The sequence below is a fragment of the Vigna unguiculata genome, chromosome 3, assembly GCF_037176805.1.
Source record: "Vigna unguiculata cultivar grain cowpea cultivar isolate G323 ecotype 2 chromosome 3, ASM3717680v1, whole genome shotgun sequence".
Classification (NCBI taxonomy): Eukaryota; Viridiplantae; Streptophyta; class Magnoliopsida; order Fabales; family Fabaceae; genus Vigna; species Vigna unguiculata.
In genome coordinates, this window is record NC_140794.1 from 65767359 (window position 1) to 65788562 (window position 21204).

General features: G+C 34.4%; 3 protein-coding genes across 3 annotated transcripts; 1 reads left to right on the top strand and 2 right to left on the bottom strand.

The window, feature by feature from the left end:
* Positions 1-1186: 1186 nt before the first annotated feature.
* Positions 1187-4391, bottom strand: LOC114176062 (ubiquinone biosynthesis COQ9-like protein). Its single transcript, XM_028060967.2, has 6 exons — positions 4035-4391; positions 3748-3855; positions 2459-2620; positions 2200-2371; positions 1722-1795; positions 1187-1611 (listed from the first exon to the last, which is right to left on the bottom strand). The coding sequence occupies exons 1-6, from the start codon at positions 4338-4340 to the stop codon at positions 1531-1533; spliced, it is 903 nt and encodes a 300-aa protein (XP_027916768.1). The 5' UTR covers positions 4341-4391; the 3' UTR covers positions 1187-1530.
* Positions 4392-5993: 1602 nt separating this feature from the next.
* LOC114177513 (pollen receptor-like kinase 3) lies at positions 5994-8787 on the bottom strand. Its single transcript, XM_028062890.2, has 2 exons — positions 7131-8787; positions 5994-7035 (listed from the first exon to the last, which is right to left on the bottom strand). Exons 1-2 carry the CDS (start codon positions 8383-8385, stop codon positions 6464-6466), a joined length of 1827 nt encoding a protein of 608 aa, XP_027918691.1. The 5' UTR covers positions 8386-8787; the 3' UTR covers positions 5994-6463.
* Positions 8788-12544: 3757 nt separating this feature from the next.
* On the top strand, positions 12545-19965 carry LOC114178283 (putative polygalacturonase). The gene is made up of 5 exons (XM_028064102.2): positions 12545-13393; positions 15267-15387; positions 18024-18272; positions 18920-19073; positions 19224-19965. Exons 1-5 carry the CDS (start codon positions 12968-12970, stop codon positions 19747-19749), a joined length of 1476 nt encoding a protein of 491 aa, XP_027919903.1. The 5' UTR covers positions 12545-12967; the 3' UTR covers positions 19750-19965.
* The last annotated feature ends 1239 nt before the right edge of the window (positions 19966-21204 follow it).

The window sequence follows — 21204 nt, forward strand, 5'->3', positions numbered from 1 at the left end:
ATGTGGTGGCACAGCGATTTCATGGCGATCTGTGAAACAAACAATAACAGCAACATCGTCAAATCATGCAGAAATTTTAGCATTACATGAGGCAAGTCGTGAATGCGTTTGGTTAAGGTCTATAATTCAACATGTGCGACAAACTTGTGGTTTATCCTTGGGAAAAATGAAACCAACAACGATATATGAAGACAATAGTGCATGCATTGCTCAATTGAAAGAAGGATATATTAAAGGAGACAGAACAAAACATATTCTTCCAAAATTCTTTTTCACTCATGATCTTCAAAGAAATGGTGATGTAGAGATCCAAAAGATTCGCTCATGTGAAAATCTAGCAGATTTATTTACAAAGTCTTTGCCAAGGAGAACTTTTGAGCAATTGGTTCATAGGATTGGACTCCGCCATCTTAATGATGTAAGTTTACATGAGGGGGAGAAATTAGAAGATGCAAAGAACAATATTATATAGAATGATGTACTCTTTTTCCTTCACTAGGTTTTTATCCCAAAGGGTTTTTCCTAGTAAGGTTTTAACGAGGCACATTCTTTTATCAATGGACACCCAAGGGGGAGTGTTATGAATTAATGGTCGTCCATTGATTTATACAATTACTCATATGATTGATAATCATATTATTCATTACTCTTTATGATGTAATATTTTGTATTTACTATTTGATTTTATATCCTTTCTGGGTTACCATATTGTACCTATAAATAGGACTCGTCCTATCAGTAATTAGACACACATAAAACCAGAAGTTGCTCCCTACTCTCTCATTCTCTATTCTTCCTCTCCTTTGTCTCTCTTATTACCTTTATTTTATAACATAAATCAAATATTAACAGTAACATTTTACGTAAGTTAATATAAAGATTACATTTTTTAAATTATTATTAAATTAAAAGTTTATATTACATCATTTAATTAATACTGATAAAATTTTACTTAAACAATCATAATAATATTAAGTTGTGTCAATCTAATTGAAATTTTCCTCGTATATATATATATATATATATATATATATATATATATATATATATATATATATATATATATATATATATATACGTCAAAACAATATGGAAATCTTCTATTCAGGAAACGTGTAAACATTCTCACGAAATTTTTTGACCCAATAGCAAAACTTAATCATCTCGAGAAAGTCAGAACTCATGATTCTTGAACATGAAATTTCATTTATCAGCCAAAACACTTCCTAAATAATGTTCACAGGAATAGGCAAAGTTCTTCGGGTGAGAAAAGGAGATTCTTTAAATTATGAAATGATGAGATTATTTACAAGCCTACAATTTGTGAGCAGTGAAGACCCTGAAACTCAAGCCTTGAGTGAAAGGCCCAAGGCGGAATATAAATTCGAAGTACATGAAATATAACCTTTTTTTTGGAGTGGTAAGTGTGTAAATATAGCACCTCCTTCAAGTGAGAATCAATGCCTCAGAAACATTGTTTGATGAAACAAGCAAGAAGTGCCTACCACCTGCACATCTTTACGCTATGATTCATCTCTGGAAACCTTTCCCGAAAAATCCTTGAAAGGAGTTCCCCAGCCCGACGCTGACAGCTTCTGCCAAAGACTGTGCCTGAAAATTATGATGACTGAGAATCCTGGTATTCACCAAGCATGATATTTCGAAATAATTGAAATTTGAAAAACTTGAGGGACCAATCAATGTAACAACATGAGGATTACCTCTTGAATGGTTTTCTTTATATTAAAGGCATCTTTCACTCGAGCATCCAAGAAAGCCCACGTATCGCGGAAATCTACCAGAAAACGAACCCCAAAATTGAGAAAACTCCTCACAAGTCACAGCTTTACCACATCAAGCTAAAAGCAGGGTCTCGACCCCATTTATTCAATGTACAGATGCTACCAAAACAAATATAAATGGAACGGCGATAAAATTCTATTTATTTTTTCTTGTAACAGATAAGTTATCAAATTAATCCTCATAAATTGTCATGGAAGCAAACAGGGAAGTCTTGATTCCAGAAAACAGAAGTCTTGATTCGAGAAAACAGAAGTCTTGATTCAAGAAAACAAATGGTTGCTACAATCATAGAACCAGAAGTTGACTCAAACGAATGATCATAGAAAACCACTAGTGCGCTTGGCAAATTATAACAATTCTTGCGTCTTTTTAAAAGGGAAGAAAAGAAAAACAAACCAGGAGAGCTATCTGTCAGCATATAAATCTCAGTTGTCGAGTATATTCCTCCAAGGATAGTGCGCTTGGCATACCAATCAATGTCAGAGGCCTTATCACCGGCAGCATGCCAGATCTCATCCACAAGAACTGCTCTCTGCTTAAAACTTGTAGGAACATTTGCAGGTTGCGCCTGTAAAGAAAATATTTCCCAGAAAACCTTTCAGGTATACATTTCATATATGTAAGACTCTAACCAGGGAAAAAGGACATAGGCTACCTGAATGCTAAGTGCTTGAGGCCATGTTGATATATATGGAGCTTGCATTTCTAATCGAAATCTGATAAGCTTAGAGATGCAATCACTTGGTGTCAAATTTTTTAAACTCTCATCAGACTCAATTTTATCGACAAGTCTTTGTAAGCAGTCATCCATGAAATACTGAAAAAAAATTTAGAACAGCAGACAAAATGGTCACTTCATATAAACTAAATAGTGGCAACCCATTAAACTTATTATACTTAGTTATACCAAGTATAAAAAAGAAGACGGACTATCTGAATAAAGCAAACCACAAATAATAAAAAAGTTGACGATAATTCATCCATTAGGAACTCAGAATTGAATACAGCAACCCAGAAAATACTAATAAACATGATCGACAACTCCCGAAATCGTAGCTCCCACCAAATGGTCATGTCTTAAAATGATAGGATGCGGTGAGAATATGTGCAGACACATGCACAAAATGTAAGTGAGGAAAAGGGATATATAACTTAGTAATCATTATGAGCCACTTATTTCATACAAAAAAAAAACATAAAAGCTAGAACAATTTTCTTCCATTATTACATTATTGACAATCACAGTGTATACAACTATTATTAAACAGATTATGATTAAACAGATTATGATTCACTATGCTTTTGGACACGTTATGCCTCAGAAAGCCAGTAAAATAAAATAGAGTCACTTGGATATTAACAGAGAAAAATACGAACTTTTAGCTTTTTAACTATTTTCTAAAACTTTAGAGACCCTCGCTTAGGCGAGAGGAGACAGCAAACTCAACCCCTAAATTTTTCTGCCTTTTAAATTGCTCTTGTCTTTTTCTTGGCGAGGAACACTTTTCTCCTATTGCGTGAGAGGATGGCTAGCAGCATAACATCAACTCAAAATGTGATTGAAGTACAGAAAAAAATTGTTAAAAATTCCATCGTAATAACATGGAACATTATGAAGCAAAAGACAGAGAGTACCATCCTGCAGTCTACCTCACATAGAATAACACGACCAAGAGAAGCTGTAGTCCTCTTTTAAACACATAAAAACATCAATGACTAACGAAGATTTAACAAACACCTCTAACTTCAATCATCACAGTAACTGCTCAAAATGGTCACAACAATCAAACAGGATATCACCACTCTGCTACACTACTCCAAATCTAATAATCAGTAAATACTAATAACAATCAATAACAAGAGAAAAGATACGACAAATATCACACTCAAAAGGAAAATGAAAATGAGAGAGATGTGATAGGAATAAAATACAGGAAAATGCACCTCGACCAGTGCAGCTTCCTTCCTGGACAAAGATCCAACTATAGAAGGGGAAAGGCCAACATCCCTAGCTCCGGCAATTAGAGCTGCTTCGGTCCATCCCAACTTTATCTGAAAAGCCACAATTTCAGAATCACAATTGCTTATCGCTATAATCAGAAGAAACCGTAGAATTTATATACACAACAAGAAACAAACACGTAGATAGTAGTTTCGGAAAACTGAATTATCAAAATATAGTAGAACGAGGATGGAATTGAAAAGAAGAGGAAGAGGATAAATAAACGAACGACGTAAGGGAGCGAGGCCTGGAGCACGCGAGCTTGTTGGTCCTCGTAGTTGGTTTTAGGGTTTGCGGCACCATCTTCCGTTGACGAAGAGGAAGAAGCTGAATCTGAAGAGATAGGGGCTTCGGTGGTTGTGACGACGGGAATACCACGGTTGATAGAGTGTGGATCGGGAAATGGTTGAGGCTCTGATGTGAAAAAGCGCGAAGAGAGTACCAACTTCTGAGGAGGCTGGCATCGGAGGCCAAAGTTGGTACTGTAATAGTACCTTGCACCGCCCAACAACCGCTTCGCCGCCGTTCGATACATTTTGCCACCACCAGTGTGTTTGGAAAACGCAGGAACTAAAAGGAGAGTGAGTGATCGATGGGTTTTCTTCGTTTGAAGATGGACAAAAATAGTTTGAATTGACACGTAGCAGAGTAGAGTTGTGCCACGTGTCCAACTATCTGCCAAGAATAATAAAATCAAAGGTTTAAAAAATTTACTTACCTTTTTTTTAGAAATGCAATTTAATCTTACAAAATTTTAATTACCGATTTGTTTTTTTTTTTAATAAAATTATATTTCTTATAATTTTTTATCTAATTTTTTACTATATAAATAATAATAATAATATCAGTTACTTATTTAAATAAAATAGTTATGGATGAAAGTGAATAATTAAATTTAATAAATATTATTTTGTTGAATATATTAATATTGAAGGATATATTAACAATAAATTAAAATTACTTAATTTTAGTAAATTGAAGGATTATATATATATATATATATATATATATATATATATATATATATATATATATATATATATATAGGGATGGCAAAAATACCTGTGTCCGCAGATAAAATCCACGACGGATAGTTACTACCCGCGGGTAGCGGGTAGTAAGTATTTTAATACCCGCTTATAAACGGGTCGGGTACGGGTATCGTACTATTTGTACCCACGAGTACCCGTTACCTGCAAAAAATTAAAATTAAAATTTAATTTATATTTTATTAAGTTAAATTTAATTAAAATTAGAAGTAATAATATATTTTATTATGTCAAATTTAATTATAATTTTAATTTAATTTAATTTATATTTTATTTTTATAATTTTATATTAAAAAATTTATAAAATATATATTTTTTTAAATATTTGCGGGTATCGGATATCCACGGGTACCCGCGGGTTTTAAAAATATCCGCGGGTATTTTTTAAGCAGATATCCGACAGGTAAACGGGCGGGTAACAGACGAATTTTTTTTTTTGACGGGTCGGGTTGCGGGTAGGCACTATCCGTGCCCGACCCGACCCGTTGTCATCCCTATATATATATATATATATATATATATATATATATATATATATATATATATATATATATATATATATATATATATAAAATTAAAAAAAGTTATGTAAATAAAAGATTATACAATTACAAAATTATAAGAATCAGAAGTAAATTTAAGCCTAGATAACTTAAAAAAGTAATTTCTTCATTATGTATTGTTTTCTTCCAATAAACATTAATCATAAGACATTTAATTACATTTTTCTAACGCATAAGACTTAACAAATTTTAAGAATCTTAGAAATATATAGAAAATCAAAAGTTAACCTTAATGAATTTTAATTGCAATTGTTTGACTATATCACATTATAATTCTTACTTTACAGATTTAATTTGCTGAGTTCTATTTAAAAAAATATCAATTGAGTTACGTGGATTCTAACTATCAAACAAACCAAAGTTCCATTCACAATCAACCAATCGTATCAATGATTCTAAACGGTAATATTGATGGTCTTATAACATATAGATCAAATGAGTCAAATCATAATCAAAACACTTGATCTATTAAAAAAAGGTTGCACTTAGGATATACAAGTGTGTAACCAGTGGATAATATTTTGATATTGTGAAAGAGGTAAAAACATAGAAACAGAAAGATATGGATAAGACTTAGGATATTAGACATTTGTGAAAGAAGTTTGTATTAGCTAACTTTAAAAGAAAAAAGAAATCTACAACGGAAGGGAGAAATCAAAAAGTGATAATACAGGGGGAATGCTGTCTCAAAAATGATTTCATTTTATAAGAATAGCATATAATTTACAAGGGCTGCTATCAGCAGAAAAGAGGCACGGAGCTTCAGCATATTTCATAATATTTGAGATACATGACATGATAAAGTTCATCAAAAACATGTCACCATCATGCATATGCCTCCGATTTTCCTCCCATTTTTTATGTCTTTTTTTCTCTCTGATCATTCATTCATTTTCGCCCCGCGTGTGTGTGTTTGGATCACATGCACAAAAGTCATTAGTTGTCGGATATGTGAAGATGCTGAAGAGCAATGTTTCCTAGGCCTGCACAATTCTCACCTACAAAAGCAACTCTGTACTAAGCTAGAGATATTGACAGAACAACCATTAAACCTGAACCTCCTCTATCCTCCTAATGGCTTCCTTCATGTTAAGTCGTTGGTCGGGGTTGCTCTCCGTGCAAGCAGCCCCTATTTGGAGAAGTTGCAGCATTTGATTCAGGGAGTTAGAGTGAGTGCTCTTCAACTCTGGATCAATACACTCCGCTTCTCTTCTGTCGGAGATTGCAGTGAGCACCCAGTGCACCACGTCGGTGCCACCCTTGCCATTGCTGTGATACTGAGAAGGGAATTTCCCGGTGATCACCTCAAGAACGATGATTCCCAGGCAGTAAACGTCGGTTTTCTGTGTCACACGCTGGTGTGTTACGTAATCTGGAGTTTTGTACGCAAACAATGTCTGTACGGCGTAGTTGTGGTTGATCAGAGGATGAAAGGCGAAATCGCTCAGGAGAGCTTCGTAATTCTGAGTTAGCAGAACATTGCTTGATTTCAGGTTCCCATGTGGCAGCTCTTCGGTAGAAAATTCTTTATACAGAAACCCTAACCCTCGTGCTATTCCCTTCACAATTTTCAAACGGATTGGCCAGTTCAGGTCCGAATGACTCGATCCTCTGTCACCTGAAAAACATTTTACCCAATCCCTTTAATTACCTTGCATGCATGCATTCATATATTTTCTTGAAAAGCTAGAAATGAATGAAGGTGGTACGTACCGTGCAAGACGTATAACAAGCTTCCTTTGGGCATATATTCTGTCACGTACAGCTTCTCCTCCTTGCGGTAATGGTAAGCGAGAGGCGTCAAGATGTTAGGGTTTCTGAGTCTCCCAAAGCGTCTCATCTCGGCGTCGAAGATGTCTCTGCTCACTTTATTCATCTCCCGCATCCGCTTTACCACCACAGACAACCCACTAGCCATGGAGGCTTTGTACGCCGAACCCAACCCACCGTTTCCGAGAACCTCCGCCGCAGCCTTCATCAAATCAGGCAACCCAAACGTGCCCCTCTCATCGTTCACCATCACGAGGTCGCCAATACTCCGCCCCACCCCTTTCTTGGACGACGTCGACTCCTTCCTGCTCCCTTCGGAGGTTCCCTTGCTGTGGTTGGAGCTTGGCACGTGCACCTGCACCACTTCCTCCGCGTTATCCCTGCTCATGACGCTGAAGTCATCGTCGCGTTGACGCTTGGATCGCGCCATGACAAAAACCCCGGCGAGAACAGCGGCAATGAAGATGAGAACAACCACCTTCAATCCCCAACCGGAGCCTTCACTGGCCGCGGACTCACACGGTTTATCCAGCGGCTGCCCGCAGAGTTCTACGTTGCCGGAGAAGGATTTGGCTTCGAAGCGCGACATGGAGGGTGGGATTGGGCCTTGGAGCTTGTTGTTGGAGAAGTCGAGGGATTTGATGTCCTGTTTGAGTTCGGGGATGGGGCCGGAGAACTCGTTGTTCTCGAGATGGAGCTCGGAGAGGTAGCGGAGGGTGGTTAAGGATTCCGGGACGGGGCCGGAGAATTTGTTGTTGTCGAGCCATATTTTCTTCAAGGAGGCTAAGTGGGAGAAGAAGTCGGAGGGGATGGGGCCGGAGAACTTGTTGTTGGTCAGGTAGATGGCTTTGAGGACTCCGAGTTTGCTGAAGGGGGGAATGGGGCCGGCGAAGGAGTTGTTGACGAGGCTGATGGAGCGGAGAGAGGGGATCTGGGTGAGGGCTTCGATGTCTATGATGCCGGAGAGGGAGAGGTCGGTGAGATGGAGGCTGTTGATGACGTTGTTGGAGCAAATGACGCCCACCCAACGGGCGGCGCAAGGGTTCTGGTCGGGGACCCAGGAGGAGAGGGTTTGGGGGTCGGAGAAGGATTTTTTTAGGTTGAGGAGAGCTTGGTTATCCGTTTGAGGATGGGAGAGAGGGAGGAGGGAGAGGAGGAGGAGGAGGAGGAAGAAGAAGAATAGGCGAACAGCGGCCATCGCCGTGCCGGAAATCTTATGCGTCCGGGAGAGAAATGGACCGCTGCTCGGAGAGATTGAGGTTCTCTGATTGTTTTGGATTTGCCTTTTTTTGTTTTGTTTGTTGAATTTGGGTACCCACCTACGGGCATGGAAAACTACCTAGCTAGGTTGTCGTGCGTGTTTGAGAGATGGAGCTCCCACAATTACCACCATTCTAACAATAGCTTCCTCGCTCTCTCCTTCTATTTTTTCCCATTATTTTCGCCCACTCTTGACCCTGTCACCTTCATTTCTGGCCTTTACCTTTTGCGGCTATCAACCACTCATCCATGCACCTATGCCTCTACCTCTTTCTCTCTTCCTATCTACTCTATCTACAAACATACCTCTCTAATATTATCTCTTCCACTTTCCTCTCTTTTCTATTTTTTTCTTTTTTTCTTTTAACGTTATTAGATTTTTTAATATGCTTCCATCCATTCACATCTATCACCAGGGATCTTTGGAGGGTTTTGGGATCACCGGGGAAAGGAATATTGGGTGGTGGTGCGGTGCAAGTCACAGCCCAAGAAAAGCATAAAGAAAAGAACAAGACTATAAAGAAAGGAAGAGAGTTAGAAAGAGAGGTTTACCTTTGAAAAGATAAGAATTTGATGAAGAGTGATTTAGAAGAGGGAGATAAAATAAAAATAATAATTATGATATCAAGAAGAATGCAATAAAACTATCATATATAGAACATATTAACGAGATGTGATAAACTTGTTTATATATATTCCTTTAAGCAAAATCTAGTAAGTCAATTATCACATGATTCTCTTCTTCTAGACAACAGTTTCCCCGAAACAAAGTATGAATTAGAATTTCTTCTCAAATATCAAGTGTTAATATATATTACACTCACTAAGCTAAAAAAATGTAATATTCCAACAATAACATACATAATGCGTAATTTTGTGGTTAAAACTAAGTGCTCCCAACAATATATATATATATATATATATATATATATATATATATATATATATATATATATATATATATATATATATATATATATATATAAACAATACACAATAGGATTATACATGTTTCGTAATTCAGAGTTCAATCCAATATTCGAAGATGGATAAAATGTCCAAAGGTGATTCAAATACAGCTTCAAGAAACAGATCTACTGTAACAAATTTTTATTTAATTAACAAGTATAGTAATCTAGGAGATATTTTAAGATAAAGAGGTCTATATTATTATATGTTATCTTTTGTATTTTGTAACTGAAATATTATATTCTTCTTTCAAAGATATATGATTTGTAATTACTTTACTTATATTATAAAAAGACACACCAAAAACTAAAGCACTTGAATTTTATAGTTTGAGTAATTATTAACTTTGAATTAGATTATTTACTCTCTATTGGTCTAAGATACCCTAATTTTTACCGGAACAATAATACTAAATAGGATTATTTCATAAAATAGTAACAACTAATATGCACGCACTAAAGAATAGACAATAAGAAAACTTACATGATTAACATTTTTTAACAATTAAAAAAAAATTGAGAAATAACTATAATTTTTCATATTTGATGAAATTTTTATTGTAATTTTGTTATAAAAATTTACAAGAAAATATTTTTTTTTCCTAAATTTTTAATTGAGAAATATTTTTTTCATAAATAACTATTTTTTACAGAATTATAAAATTTACAAATATTTTAATTAAAAAATATTTTGTGTAAAATATTTTACAAAGAAATTGGTAACAATTTCTTTAAAATTATTATTCATAATAAAATATAGGTGTAAATACACATTTGGTACCCAAACTTTTTCGGAAAGTTCAATTTGGCACCCAAACTTTAGGAATGTTCAATTTGGTACCCAATTTTCTAAAGAGATTCAATTTGGTCCTCTCCGTTAAGTTGGAGTTAACACCGTGTCCGTACAGGACACGTGTCAAGCCATGAAATTTTTATTTTTTTTTCAAAAAAATTTTTAAACTGCCACGTGTCAATTTATCATCGTGCTATGTGGCAGCTTACAATCATGACACGTGGCAGTTTAATAGTTGTTTTCAATTTAATACCCCAATTTAAATTTTTGGTTCAATTTAGTACCCCAATTTTTTAAAATCATCAAATTTCGTCATCTTCCATTTGAGACCAAATTAGTAAATAAGCTTAACTACAACCTATATATACATGTTACAATAACTTTTTCTAATATATACATCAAATCATTTCACCTAAATACTTAAATTATTTTATTTTTTACATTTTAACCTTTGTAATTTTTTATACATGAATTTTTTTACACTTGTAAAAAATAAAATAATTTGAATATTTAGATGTAGTGATTTGATGTATAAATTCAAAACAATTATTTTAACATGTTTATATAAGTTATAATTAAGCTTATTTACTAATTTGGTCTCAAATAGGAAAGGACGAGATTGGATCATTTTAAAAAAATTAGGTACTAAATTGAACCAAAAATTTAAATTAGGGTACTAAATTGAAAACAATTATTACACTGCCACATGTCATGATTGTAACACGTGGTACGATGATAAACTGACACGTGGCAGTTTTTAATTTTTTTGAAAAAAAAATAAAAAATTTCATGGCTTGACACGTATCCTGTATGGACACAGTGTTAACTCCAACTTAACGAAGATGACCAAATTGAATCTCTTTAGAAAATTGGGGTACCAAATTGAACATTCCTAAAGTTCGGGTACCAAATTGAACTTTCTGAAAAAGTTTGGGTACCAAATGTGTATTTATAACTAAAATATAAGTATTACCTAAAAAAAGTTTTCAAAAGAAATGACAGAAAATATGTATTTTTTGAGTAGTAAGAAATGTCAAGAATGATTAAAGATTTAAAAGATCTAAAAAATGTGTATTTTTTTAGTCAAAACTTTTAGTACTTTTGAGACATGTTTTATTTTTCTTGAAGACTTAAAATATTAAAAAAAAAGTTGAGACATTTTTTTCTTTGATACTTAAAAGCAAAGACTTTCCATGCTTTGATCTTGAGTGAGTGTGACATGTGACTTCTAAATACATTTACCAAAACTAGACCAACATACTTCAAATGCATCTAATTTACATTTCATCAAACAACGAATGAGAGCAACAATGGTAATTTCAGATTCAAGTATTAAATCCTAATTCCTCCAACAAGAACATTCTTTATTTTTTTCACAAGAATAAGAACCAATCAGAAAGAAAAACACGAGAAACAAATTTACCCAAACCGTCATAAAATACCAGCAATTATTTTATTGTCATTATTAAATAGTTCTCAGTAATACACTAATATAAAGGTTCGTAGGAAGGGATTAGACCAAACATTCTCCTACACTTCATGTGATCATAACAATGGAGTATTGTGGAAGAACTTTGACTATACACAAAGTTAAAATGTTGGAGAAAGAATTCAACAAAACTATTAAATTAAAATTAATTGATTTCATAAATTGAGACTTTAAATAAATTGTTTATTAAAGGAGCCCTCATTTATAGAAATTTAATTATATATTAAAAGCATAAGAACGATTTATTACATATCTTGACCTATACACCTAATAAAAAAACATAATAAAATTAAATTAAAACGTCCTTATAAAACATTGATTATTTACACGTTTAGTGAACTAACCTTAATTTGAAAGTAACACTCAATAACACGCATTCATCAATCACTCATCAGGGTATAGTTCTGTTGTTAACCTCATTGCCACACTGCGATATTCTTCTCACTTTCAAAGTAAAGTAATAATATTTTGAATAATGAATTTTGCATTCTACATGTCAAATGTGCATGTTAATAAATAAATAAAAAATATTATCCAGAAACAATAAATATATTTATCACATAATTATCTTTGAAAGGAATTTTAACAAAAATAATAATAATAATAATCCATCACTCTTTTACTTTTTAGAGTTTAATAACTATGTACCGTTAATTAAATATATTTCTCCTTCTATATTTTACTGATCTAAATCAAATTTATGAAATAAATATAAATTTAATTTGATTTGAGTAATGAAATAAGAAAAAAATAATTATTTATCAATATTTTACTTTTTAGAGTTGAGACAATATTTGATCACCAACCACGGATCGAGACATTATCTTAGGAACTAAACAAAGGAGAAAAGATGTTCTTTGAATTTGATATGAAAAGAGAGAAGAGAATGAACTTAGAGTGTTGAAGGAAGCTGATTCCAGTGTATCTAAAATTACATAAAAGTTAATTTTTACAAAGAGAGAATAAATTGAATGTGGGTGTGGTGGAAGCAGTGAAATTGTAAAAAGAAGAAAAAAACGGAGGAGGCATTCAAGGATCCAAGTGCAAGGTGATGGTGTGTTAGATTTTGAAGAAAGTGTTGTTTCCGTATCGTTGTCTTCGGACCCAACTTCCAGTTCCAGTATCAGACCTTCCCTTTCAATTCACTCCAAATCAAAATTCATATTCATCCACGCATTCAATCACACCCTCCTTTTCCCACCAAGCCAATCCATGAGTTTCCATTGACCCACGTCTCCGTCACCTGCCAAATCCAACCCCGCTTCGCAAAATGGTGGAGACCTCCACGCTAGGGCGCTTCCACCACCAAAGGCTCGACCTTCGCCGCTGGCTCCCCGCCTTCCTCACCTCGCACAAAACCCTCTTCACCGTGCTATGGATCGCCGCCTTCGCCTCCCTTTTCCTCTGGCAGAGGAACATTGTCGGCGGCTTCCTCTCCTTCGGCGCTCTTCCGGCCAGGCCCATGCCCAAGCTCCGCCCCACCGCCTTCAATTTGACGGATTTCGGTGGTGTCGGTGACGGCGTCACTGTCAACACCGAGGCCTTCGAGAGGGCGGTTTCCGCGATTTCCAAGTTTGGGAAGAAAGGCGGTGCGCAGTTAAACGTGCCTCCCGGACGCTGGCTTACGGCGCCGTTTAATCTCACCAGCCACATGACTTTGTTTCTAGCTCAAGATGCTGTTATTCTCGGCATTGATGTCAGTTACCTTTCTCCCTTCTTGCTTTTTTTTTTTTTAACTTCCTGTTAATTTTGTACTGTTTGTGCTATTATTTTTAATATGAAGGATATTGGGGGAAGTTGTTAAGGTGGTTTGCACATGTAACAGAAGAAACAGTAGTGAAGAGAGTAGATTGTGTGATCTTTAGTGTTGTGAAACTACGGAGAGAGATTGGGGTAACTTGTTAAGGGATCTAGTAGTAAACAATTTCTCTGAAAAAATGTCTTTAACCTGATCGAACAGCATTGTGTGATCTATTTAGCTTACGTTACCTAATGTTATTAGATGTTGTCTAATCATGAAGGATATAGTTGGAAATCTTATCTTCAGAGTTGATGACACAGTGCATTAACCTGTTTAATGCTGGAGAAGGTAAACAAATGATGTATTGTAAGAGTAGAACTGCTGTGTCATTTATAGATTTTTTTCAAGGCTTGGTGGTTTAGTTTGGAACTTTGCCTATTGTGACGGCAGTTGTTTGGCACAATTTTTCTTTTTAAAACAATCTTGGATTTTATTCTAGCTTGAATATTACAATACATTGGGCCCATCTTCCCAAATCATGGGGAGATAGAAGGTGATGTCAACCACAAGATCCAAGAAGGTTTGCATGAAATGGAGCAATGCTTGTGATATGTGATAGAAAAATACCACAAAAGCTTAGAGGGACATTCGATCACGGAACCATATGATCTGTATTGTACGGGACTGAGTGTTGAGTAGTAAAGAGACAGCAAAGAAATCCAGTTACATGTCGCAAAGATGATATTACAATGATGGAGTTGTTACAAAAGGCAAGATAAGATTAAGAAGATGGTCATTAGAGAGAAATCTTGTGTACCTCCCATTATAGAAGGAAAAAAAATGGTAGAATTTCTTCTTTGGATGGTTTAAACCTATTTTAGAGAACCCTTGAAGAAGCACCAGTGAGGAACATTTACCATGTAGAAGATAGTCCAATGGTTAGTCATAGTGGGAGACCAGACAAAACTATTGGCCAAATCAATAAGAGAGATTTAGAGATAAATGGTTTATCTTTTCACTTAATACATGATAAAACTTTTGGTGTTTTACAATCAATGTTGCTGATCCCTACCTAGGGGGAAAAGGATATTTTGTTCCCGTATTGCTGTTTTGATATGTAAATTTCCATTCTGGTAGACAGATACTTCAATTTAACACAAGAGTAACGATCAAGCTTGGGCCAAAAATAAAAATAATTCTTTAAACTGCTACTGAGAGTCCAAAATGGTAGGGTTACTGAAGAAGACCTCGAACTGAATTATAGGTGATCAAATTGATATAAAGAGTTGTACAACATGAAATAATAACAGATAGGCTTCTGTTTAGGCCATATGCTGTTATTGTACGACATGACAAGTCCTAATTAAGATTTAAAGAGTAGAATGTTGCTTGATTTATCTTTTTGAAGAGTTATTGTACCTAGATCATAACAAACTTTGATTTTGTCAAGAGTCAGTCTTCTGGTTTGCTGAATTTCTTCATACGAGCCAGATTTCTGTAAAATGTATATCTACAGTTGGAAACATTGATACCCATCACAAATTTACAGGTCTATATTGTGTACTTGGCTTTCAGTGGGAGAATTTGTACAGTTGAACTTAATATCAATGATCTAGATATTATCACTGGATTTTGAATTTAGCTTAGAGTAGTGCTATCGATTCTTTTTTTCCAAATCATATCATTGAGCTCTTCAATTATAGTTACTTATATTTGTAGTTTTGTCTTTCTCCTTGATAAATCTATTTCTTACATTACATATTTCTTCCACTCTCATATTTAAACATTTTACTTACACTATATTTGTCACTTATGTGATGGCTGACAGGATGAAAAATATTGGCCACTGATGGCTCCACTGCCTTCATATGGGTATGGGAGGGAGCATCCTGGGCCACGATATGGCAGTTTGATTCATGGTCAAAATCTTAAAGATGTTGTGATAACAGGTTAGGATTTTTTATCGTGCCTACAATGTGTGAAGGACTAAAATGTCATCATTGTTCTTGATTTCTTTACTTAGTATCACTTTGGGATTGGAAATTATGAAAAATGTCTAAGAGAGTTCAGTGATCTCTTTGTGGATTCATATTTATACTGACACTTGGATCAATAGAAAAACAAAAATGATTTGATGATTGACACATAGGTATCAAATAGGTAACAACAGATGATTAACCTATTCTATCAAGTTAACTTTTTCACATACATTAAGCAATTCTAACACTCTCCCTCAAGTTGCAGCATTCAAATTGAATGTTTGAACCTATAAATTGAATTCATAGTCCTCCCAAGGACTTAGTCTAAATATTCGTGAGTTGATAATTGGAATTGACAAATTTCGTGCAAATTTTTTTGGTCAACAACTTCTCCCAAACAAAATGACAATCAATCCCTATATGTTTGGTCGTCTCATGAAATACAAGATCGGAACTGATATGGATACTCGGTTGTCACAGTGCATGTTCATTTGTTGTATCTCACAAAATTTTAGCTCTTGAAGCAATTGTTTTATTATCCACGCAAGTTCATAAATGAGTGATGTGATTGCCTTGTATTCAACTTTGACACTAGATTTAACAACAATATTTCCTTCAATGAAAATACAATAGTTGTGGAAGGCTGATCTATAAGAGTTCCTACCCAATCAATATCACAACTGATTGGACTAGCCACAGGTTTACAATTCATATCTATTTCTTTTAGAATATCGAAGGCATTTTTTTCCTGAGAAATAAATATACCTTCTTTTGATCAAGCTACTTTGATACCACAAAATACTTAAGACATCCAAGACCTTTGGTCTAAAAATAATTGCATAAATGCTTCTTCAATTGAGAAATTTTAGAGGCATTATTCCCTTTAAATACTATATCATTAACACACATAATTAAGTACACACATTTCTTAGGAGAGGTATGACAATAAAAGACTAAGCGATCTGTTTCAAGCCAAGTTTGTACAATGTGGTTGAATTTTCCAAACCAAGCATGAAGAGTTCGTTTAAGATTAAAGAGAAAAGAGAAATCACGCAATTTACTAACTAACTCCCTTGAACAACAAAGTCAAGAAGTTGCTCCACGTATATTTCCTCTTCGATATAACATGGGAAGAAATTCTTGATATCCATAAATGGAGGAATGGTATATGTGTATGTACCCATTGGCAACCAATCTCACTTTAAGGCGGTCAATTTTACCATCTAGCCCAACTTTAATAACATAAACTCACCTCTGTCCAATTGTCTTTTCAGGTAGAAGAGAAACAAGTTCCCATGTGTGATTCTAGTCAAAGTGCTTCTTATACATTATTAGGAATAATGATAGAGAACACATTGAGACAAAGGAGAAAAAAGGAGACAACAGATGATAGCTTAGAAAGTTGTAAATAGGATGAGGATTTTGGTAGAGCAAGTAACTTCCAAAGAGCTTTTGGTCAGGCAAGATCTTCATTATTGAGAGTTGTGATATGGGTCAATGATGGTGAAGGAATTGGAAGAAGAGGACTTACATGGTAACGATAGAGCAATCTCCTATGTCCTGCGTTGATAAGTGATCAGAGGAGGTGATGAAGGCTTGGGTGAACTTGGAATAGGAGAGGGATTTTGGGAAGTGGTTTGATTTGGAGTGTCATGAGTAGGGGATGGCAATGATTCAACAGTGAATGCATCACTTCATGAGATGAAGGCAACCACTGAAAGACAACAGCCAGTAACGGTGGACTGTAGTGGACAATAGTGAATGCATCAGACAGTGACAAATAGAGCTGAATCAACCTCCTCTGATATCAACTTGAGGCTTAAAAATATGAAAAGTGTCTAAGAGAGTTCAATGGTCGGACGATCTACACATGGATGTCATTCATTTATGTGGATGCTTACATTAGTAAAGAAACAAAAATGATATGACGATCTACACATGGATGTCATATAGGTAATACGAAAGATGAGTTAACGTATTCTAGCAAGTTAACTCTTTCTCTTAAGTTAAGCAATTATAACAATATCTAATGTCATTGTTAGCACATTAAAGTTTAACGTCTCAAAATGAAATTAATATTGTTGAAACTTGCCTCTAAAGTTTATTTGATTTTGATATATTTTCAAAGGCTAAAGCTTTTGGTGAACAACAACCATAATAGTTCCTTATTGACATATTTTTTTAAGTGTTCATATCAGTTGGAATCAATAATATTTCTATATTTGAAGAGAGATGAATTGATTTAGCATTTACTAATACTTCCTTGATGTATTTTAGTTTGGTCATTGATAAATAGCCTTGCACCCTATACCTTATTTAAGGTAAAAGGCTTAGCATAGAAGTCTTTTGTGATTCATATCAACTGTGATGCAATTTAAGACTTATTAGTTGAATAACCTCATTGAAGGGTGGCATAATGCATTATTATGGAGAAATCTGTGACCAAGTTGTAAGCAGTACAGTAATTAGGAGGCAATAATTATCCGGATAAGCAATCCTAGAACTGCAATGTTTTCCTCTTTTATCTCGTCCTCCCTCTCATCTAATGTGTTGCTTAAGCTTTATTTATAAATATATTTGGTTCCATCTATTGTCATAACTGACAGGGCATAACGGTACCATCAATGGCCAAGGACAAGCATGGTGGCAAAAATTTCGCCAGAAGCGTCTCAACCACACTAGGGGGCCACTTGTTCAGATCATGTGGTCCAGTGACATTGTGATCTCTAATATTACTTTGCGTGACTCTCCTTTCTGGACACTTCATCCGTATGACTGCAAAAACATCACAATAAAAGGTGTAACTATACTGGCTCCTGTCTTTGAAGCTCCAAATACTGATGGCATAGATCCTGGCAAGTATCTTCTACCGAATACAAAACTTTATTTCATATCTTATTGTATGGTCTATAATTTGGTAATTAGTTCTATCCTAGCAATAAGGAAATTGATCTTGACAATGGGGTGAGTGAGGATAGCTTCATCTTGATAGTTGGCAATAACAAAGAAACCAACTTGAGGAAACGTCATGTTAAGGAAGTTGCATAGAAGGGGATTAGTATTATTATGTACGGTGGAGAAATGGGTGGAAGCTTAATCCTGGAAATATTTTGATTTTTTGGCTAACTGAACCAGAACCATTCAAAGTATGAATATGTGCTCGGATTGATTCAATGGGAAAATTATTATACTGGCAGGAATGGGTTAATTGATCTATTTTCTTCTTTTTTGGGTAAGCTTGTGTGAGATGTCAGATTTTAGGGAATTGTGTTTCAAACACGTGGATGATTAATTTTAGAACTTAGTTTTGCATAACATGTGTGAGATGATGTTTGTTTGTGCACAAACATGATACACTCAATTTATCTGGCACTGGTAATACTTTATTTGGTTAGTGTTTCAATTAACAAACTGAGGAATCTAAATTGAATTGTAATGTTCATCTAATTTTATTGTTTGTGTGAAGAATTTTAATAAGCTCTACTTTCTATGGTACGAGCAGACTCTTGTGAGGACATGTTGATAGAGGACTGTTACATAAGTGTGGGAGATGATGCAATTGCAATAAAAAGTGGGTGGGATCAGTATGGAATTTCATATGGAAGGCCTTCCATGAATATAATGATCCGAAACCTTGTTCTTCGCTCTATGGTCAGGTAAAACCCTAACATAATATAAACTGATGACAACTTTTTCCCATTGTGCATAAATCAATCTCAGTTAACGTTGAGGGGAACTGATTGCTAGTATAATTAACATGTATTGAGGTCTTGATATCTTAATAGTTTTGTTGTGAAATGAAACAGTGCTGGCGTCTCAATAGGCAGTGAGATGTCTGGCGGAGTATCGAATATCACGGTGGAGAATGTTGTTGTGTGGGATTCTAGACGAGGTGTGAGGATCAAGACCGCCCCTGGACGAGGAGGATACGTGCGCCAAATAAGTTATCGGAATCTGACATTTGAGAATGTTCGTGTTGGAATTGTGATGAAGACAGATTACAATGAACACCCTGATGATGGGTATGAACCCACGGCACTCCCAATTCTTACAGACATAAGCTTTACCACAGTCCATGGGCATGGGGTTCGCGTGCCAGTACGTATACACGGCAGTGAAGAAATTCCTGTGAAAAATGTGAGTTTTCAAGACATGTCAGTTGGTCTAACCTACAAGAAGAAGCATATCTTTCAGTGTGCCTTTGTTGAAGGGCGTGTAATAGGGACCATCTTTCCTGCTCCCTGTGAGAACCTTGATCGCTACAATGAGCATGGACATCTGGTCAAGCGTTCTTCGTCTCAGAATGTCACAGATATAGATTATGATTTTTGAGCTCTCATCTTCATTAATTCTCGCCCTTCTTCCTTTTACTTAGGCCTCAATTTATGTCTGTAATACATCATTTTTCAGGAGGTTGGAGAAGTCAAGTCCCACTTTTTTCTTTTTCTTTTCTTAATTTTGTAATTTCACTTGCCTACTCCATTTTATAGCTTTCTGAAATGGAGTTGTAAATACAGAAATTTTTCATATGCTTACCTAAGTTTACTAGATTACACGGTGCCGTAGTCCTTCTGCTAAGTTTACCTAGTTTATTGCAAGCTAGAGAATTACTTTACACTTCAATTTCTCACTGTCCTCTAATTTTTTCTGCTCAGAAAGCTTCAATCATATATCACCTCACTCGATCATTTTATATAGAATGTATCTTTGTTAATTTAACTTATATACTCTTAATTATTCCTCTCAAAATTAAACAATTAATCTAACTGTATAACCTGAATTTTATGTTTTAAATTTTATATTTTGATCATTTAATCTACGGAGTTAATCGGATTTGAATCGTTTGAATTGTGGATTAATTCGATCGGGATTTTTAGATTGCCAATTTATATTACATTATAATTTTTAACAAAAAAAAAATATTTTTACTTTTAATAAATGACATCAATATAGTGAATCTTTAACTAAAAATGATAATGTATAATTTTAATAATAATTATTATAGTGGATTATAATTTTATATAACTTATTACTAAATTTAAAAAAATATATATCATATTAAAAATAAAATTTAAAATGTATTTATAAATTCATAAATATTAAAATATAAATTTGGGTTGAATCGAGTACTTTAAAGATTCAATCTATTATCCTATCTGATTAAAATAATTCATTTTATTCAATGTTATTTATCCAACATTACTTCTTTATTTAATCAAATTTGATTATATATTTAAATTTATTTTGAATTTCTTCAGTTATTATAGCAAAGACGCACAGTGAAACTTTGCTTCTAACACCTTAAAAATCATCCGATTACCTCATGAAAAATTAGCTACACCCACAAATAATATAAATATTACCGTTGCTTTAGTTTTCAGTGGCATATTTTTGTGCAGGTTTTTTTTTTAAAAAGAAGAAGCTTATTTTAATAAATACTTTAATCTACTCCAATCCTTTTGAATTCTTTGGTTATTAATTATTATAGTCAAAGAAGCAGTATATATTGGATCAACCACCAATACAAGGATTTCGAGTAATGACTTATCACTTTATTTAAAGAACCCATATAAAGGCAGAAAAAATAAAATAGAGAAAACGAATTAACTTTTTGCACTCCACATTAACAAGAAAATATTCAAAAGCTCATCCTCACTGCGTCACATCGTTACTATCACTGTGTTCACTGCTGTTAAATTAACTTTTAAATAAAATTAAAAAAATTTAAAACAGAATAAAAATTAAAATAAAAACATATAATTACATTTTTTTAAATTTAATTATTAT